Below are 5,459 nucleotides of genomic sequence, written 5' to 3' on the forward strand. Positions count from 1 at the left end.
CCGCACGGCCGGGGGGGCGGGGGCCCTTCACACGCTTCCTACCGCGTCCCTCCTACTGCCTCTGAACACTACACTTCCCACAAGATTACAGAATATAGCTACGAAATTGGGATATTATGGTAACAATGAAGAATTAAGTGATGGTAGAACTAAAATGTGTTAAATGAAGTTAAAATGCAGGGGGGGAAAAAACCGGGAAACAGACTGCGGTGATGAATTTACAAGATTGCTACACCCCGTAGCGGTAAATGACAAATGGTTTTCACCCCGTACAATCAGAATTAGAGGCACGGAAATAGCACCGAGCGCTGACTGATGGGATGCGGGAAGAGCAGGTTACTCGCGGAGCTCGGCTGTGAAGTCAGGACAGGTACAATCATCAGTGCGAAGCGAACTTAAAACTCTTTAAAACACCCTGGTCTGGAGAAATCTGAGAGGGGCATGTTGTCGCTGTGGTCTTACTTGAGGACGGCCCGGGGGACACAGCTCTTTGTGCAGCCTAGCTATTTCCTAAAGCCTCACCCATTCCAGAGAAAAAGGAATGAGAGCAGGTTCCAAAGCGGCTGGCCCAAGGCTTTGGCCACCACACCCGCGTGGCACGGCGGGGGGGGGGGAGGTCTGGCAAGGGGAAGAGCAGGTGGGAGGTGGCCGCTCCTGAACCCCCTGTCCACAAAGACCGCAAGCATTTTCTCCTTCGTCCTAACGGCCTGCCCGTTCCCCCCTGAGCCCCCACACTCCAGAGCACCGGGGACCTGCTGTTTGGGAGCCAACAACGCAGCCCTTCTTTCCTCCCGCAAAAGGAGCATGTCCTCTGTGAATACGCTCTTCACTGAGGGCTCTCCAAAGAACAGGCACTTTCTTGGAATGTCAGCGCCTGGGCCACACAAGGGTGGGTGTTGTCAGTGCATTCCAAGGATGCGGGGGCAGCGACCTAGGGCCGGGAGCCCCACGTGGCCTTGGGGGGGGGAGCGGTGGAGGGGCCTGGGGACCAAGAGTCCTCTTCCTGGGGGCCGTGCCTTCAGCCTTGCACGATTCCACCGGGAAACGCCTACTGCAGACAGACAAGCAGAATAATCGCTTCCCCCCAACTTTACACAGCGGCTGGGGCAGCTGACGCTCAGGCCTGGGGGCGCCCTTTAGGATCCCGGATACCTCAGACAACTGTCTCGGGAACGACACATGGTGGAAACGAGAAAGGGGCTTTTAGGGACGCCAATCAGGCCCCTTGCTTCTCTTCTTTTCTCAAGCTTCAATCCAAAGACCTTTCTACAAGGTGAGAGCTCTGCTGATTTCCTGGACGCAGAGCAAAGCAAGGACAGAAACAAAGCCACAAAATAACCCCTCAGCGGCCCACACCAGTAAATACCCCAGAATCCTAAGGCCATTGTGGGCGTGTGCCTGGGCGGAGAGGGTTTTAAGCTCACATCTCCAGTGTTTAAGAGCAGACAAAGAGTTTACAGTAAAACAGGGGCGCTGAACAGACACTGGTTTCAGCAAAGGGACTACACAGGGAGGCATCCGGGCCCGGTTTGCAGGACGCAGCTACGGGATGACACGTGCAAATTCAAACGCAGTTCTCTGGCATCAAAAGGCAACGCTATTCATTTTTAAATCTTCTTTATTCAACATTCAGTAGTGAACAGAACTGATCCTTCAAAAATGCTAAAACAATTGTTTGAACATTGTTTTCATTTTTCAAAGTCCTGTGAAAATACTCTGATTTCTCTGGATCCTTGATCATCGGGCAACACCATTTTACAAAGTCGATGCCTACTTCTGAGATGAATCTTTTCTTTGAAAGTATTAATGAGTATAAGAGCCTTAAAGCAACCAAGGTTGTAATTCTACACGAAGGAGAAAAAACACATACGCGAGGACACATATAGGGACATATCCGTTCTGAAATGAAGTCACAATGATCGATGCCAGTGCGTTCACAACTGCAGTTTAGACCGTCACCACTGAAATGAAGCTTGTTTTACAATATATGCTACACAGCGATTTAACCTTTCCGGCACAGTGTAAATATATTTTCCCCCATTCCTTGGGAAGCAGGACAGCGTCAGCTTTGAAAGTGGTGAGGCTGCCGTGTGCGTACGGAGCGCTGAGAAAAACAGCAAGACTCAGGCGGCCGGAGTCCGGAGAGGCTGCTTTGACAGCTGTGCTCGAGACAGCACCTCGGACTGAAGTCGGCATTGGAAATAGGTCAGAGGACCAGCATTGGAGGGTGACCCAAGAGTGCCGAAAAGTTAAAGCAGCTGTCCGTAAAGACAGTGAAGGAACCAAGCGGAAGGCGGCCCTTTTAGCACTTAGGACACAGCAGGTGTTAGTCACAAGAAGTCAGGGTCACGGAGAGACGCCGGCACCGGGGGCAGATGCTGCAGGCACATTAGTTCCTGGGCCTCCAGGCGCCCTCACTCCCGTGCGGCCAAACTGCCTCCCTGTTCACCATTCCACGATTTCACAATTATCAGTACTTGAAAAAACTGTCATCAGAGACTAAAGTGAATTTTAGAAACTCCTTTAAAATTGTAAGTCAGGGCCCCTGCTCTACACTTCACTCCTGAGAATCCTTAGGTTCCCAAGACTTTCAGGATCAGCACGATAACGCAGCCCGAGGAAAAGCGACATCACACGTTTCGTGAGCACAGCCAATATACTTGGGCTTTCTTGAAAACATCGTCTCCTTCCCAAAGGACTGTGATAGGCAATACCCGAAAAAGGTGTAGGGCACGCTATGTGTTTGCCACAGCAAAGCCACCTGGGACTCAGCTCTTGGAGGGACCGTCACGACAGATGCCCCATTCACCATGAAATCCAGGAGCCGCGGCGGGGAGCTGGGGCACAATGGGGAGCTTTATTCCTCCTGAGACAACTTGTATGTACAGAACATTTACATAGTGAAACTTCACAGATACTCTATTCAAATCAATGGAATTACAAAGTAATACAGTTCTGATTCATAGGCACACGCAAGGACCCTTCTACCCCTTTCCCCGAAATAATTCAGAAGACAAAATTTGCTCAAGGCGAATTTAAATTTCGAGTATGTTCAAAAGTCCTCAATCGCACAATTGTTGCAAGAAACCACGAAGCTAGCAGCACTGACTCCAAGGAAAATGAGCACAACCCAGTGTTGACCCCAAAAGCGTGAGCACAGAAGCAAAATCAGCCACAAAGCCCCCAAGCGTGAGACACCAGAGAACGGAGCATGCCTGCGATGTCCACACCACACCCCCCCAGGAGATGCAGAATTCAGAATGTTCGTGCATTCCTGAGCCACATCCTGATCGCATCCCCTGCGAGGAGGGGAAAGAGGCTGAGTTGTGTGGAAATGCAGCAAAAGCAGCAACCCAGCCCCCCCCCGCCCCCGCCAGCATCCGCGAGCATGGCCAGCAAGGACAGCAGCTGGACGGCGGACGGGCTGCAATGACATCTCCACTAGGGCTTGGCTCACCTGCTCACTGTCTTTCCTTTTCCTTGTCAACTAAAGCGGACACACGTCCCGTGTGCCCCCAGTTACTCCTCAGAGCTCACCTTGCCTGAGCCCCTCTTGGGCGCACCCCTGTCCCCGCCAAAGAAGCGCCCAAGGGAGTCAAGGATGCCTGCGTCTCTGTGCCTCGGGAGGAAGCCGTGCCTGGCGTGATCCATGGCGCTTGCTGAGGCCAGGTACTTGGATCCGTGCCTCTGGGAGGGTCTTTTCTGTGACGCCATCACATCCAGGCCCTCGGGAGTGGCTGCACTGTCCTCTTGGATGGTCTGGAGCTCGTCTGACTCCGAGGGCCTGTCTTTGAAGGTGTTGTCCTCTCTCCCCGGGGCATCACGGGAAAAGAGGCGGATCAAGTGGGGGCGGCCCCCGGGGTCAGCTGGGTTGGCGTCCTGCCAGGCATTCTTTGGGTCCGCTGTGCGCTTGGAGTCTGTCACCGCTGTGTCCTGAGAGGGGGTCCCATTGTTCCACTCCACATCTGCCTCCCCTGCAAACAACAGTGAGACATGAACACGGGCCGTGCAAAGCAGAGCGGGGGACAATGCCGCTTTCTTCCCGGGCCAGGGACCTGCCTGTCTCCTACCAAAGCCACAGAATGTGCGCAGGGCCGGCAAGCGACGCGGCAGCCCCGGACGGCTTCTGCCAGGACCCAACCTGCCCTGTCTCCTACTCGCAGGTCTTGTCTCAGGGGCCCTTACTTGAGAGCTGGCCCCCTAGACCAAGCGCACCCGGCTTTCCGCTGAAGTGACTGCCGCGCAGAGACGGCGGTCGCCCCCAGTGCTGGGACAGGCCGGACTGCAGGTGTCTCTGCGGGACATTCAGTCTCCAGAGCTCCACAGGTGCCTAAGCTAAATGTGCTGGGAGCACTGATCTGACCAAAGGTGTTTTTAGTGTTCTCGATGAAAATGGAACTTCCCACGTCTTTTTGCACTGCATGCCCTAAGAAATGGGGCATTTAGAATTCTTTAGTTTCCAGATTCCATAAGAAGCCCCTTGCTCTAGAGAACTGCTTATTCAGGTCATTTTCACACGGCTTCCCTTCTGTAAGCAGCCACAAGGATAAAGTCTGAAGTGGGAATGGCCTGTTCATGTGCTCCCCCACCGTCCCGTAATGCTTAGACACATGCACGGCAACACACCCATTTTGCTCTCAAGTTGCCCATTAGGTTTGAGCGCATGTCCACTCCACTCCACCCTTAGTTACTTATCTACAGAAAATGTGGGTTTACTCACACTTCCTGGAATACCATTCATCCACCCATCCATCCAAATACCCACCAATCTGTTCACTGACATTTGCCCAACAGCACCACCCACCTATCCATTTATCTGCTTAGCCACCTACCCACCTAACCCACCCACTGACCCATCCACAGATCTGTCCACCCAGCTACGCCTCTACCCAGCCACCCACCAGCCATCCTTCCACCCACGCAGCCACACACCCATCTTTCCACCCACCCACCCACCCATCCTTCCACCCACCCATCCTTCCACCCACCCAGCCATCCTTCCACCCACCCATCCTTCCATCCACCCATCCTTCCACCGACCCAGCCATCCTTCCACCCATGCAGTCACCCACCCAGCCATCCATCTAACCGACCATCCCTTATTTACTGAGTACTTAGGAAGTGTAATGTACTGGCCTTGATGTTTGGGCTGCAGTGGTGAACAAGATGTGGTCCATGTCTCATGAACATCGTGGAAAGGAATATTAATGAAAGGAAGTGTCTCCCCAAATGGCAGGTCCCCACCTAAACCCCAGTCCCTGTGAATGTGAACTTATTTGGAAATAGGGCCTTTTGTAGATACAATCAAGGTAAGAGGAGGTCGTGCTGGAAGAGGGTGGACCTAACACATGAGTGGTGTCCTGATAAAAAGCGGGTGCTTTGGACAGAGACACAGACACACAGGGCAGAGGCCGTGTGATGGTGGCAGGGAGCACAGGGATGTGGGACACCAGAAGGTA

General features: G+C 53.2%; 1 protein-coding gene across 5 annotated transcripts in view; it reads right to left on the minus strand.

Annotated features, from left to right (window-relative positions):
- MBP (myelin basic protein) overlaps positions 1-5,459 on the minus strand; it is a 98,165-nt gene that overhangs the window by 28,586 nt on the left and 64,120 nt on the right. For all 5 annotated transcript variants that reach the window (XM_034642345.1, XM_034642346.1, XM_034642344.1 and 2 more), the window contains exon 4: positions 3,538-3,974. In XM_034642345.1, the coding sequence (XP_034498236.1) occupies positions 3,538-3,974 (437 nt within the window). The remainder of the gene's footprint in view (positions 1-3,537; positions 3,975-5,459) is intronic.

Source organism: Ailuropoda melanoleuca, chromosome 14 (genome assembly GCF_002007445.2).
Source record: "Ailuropoda melanoleuca isolate Jingjing chromosome 14, ASM200744v2, whole genome shotgun sequence".
Lineage (NCBI taxonomy): Eukaryota > Metazoa > Chordata > Mammalia > Carnivora > Ursidae > Ailuropoda > Ailuropoda melanoleuca.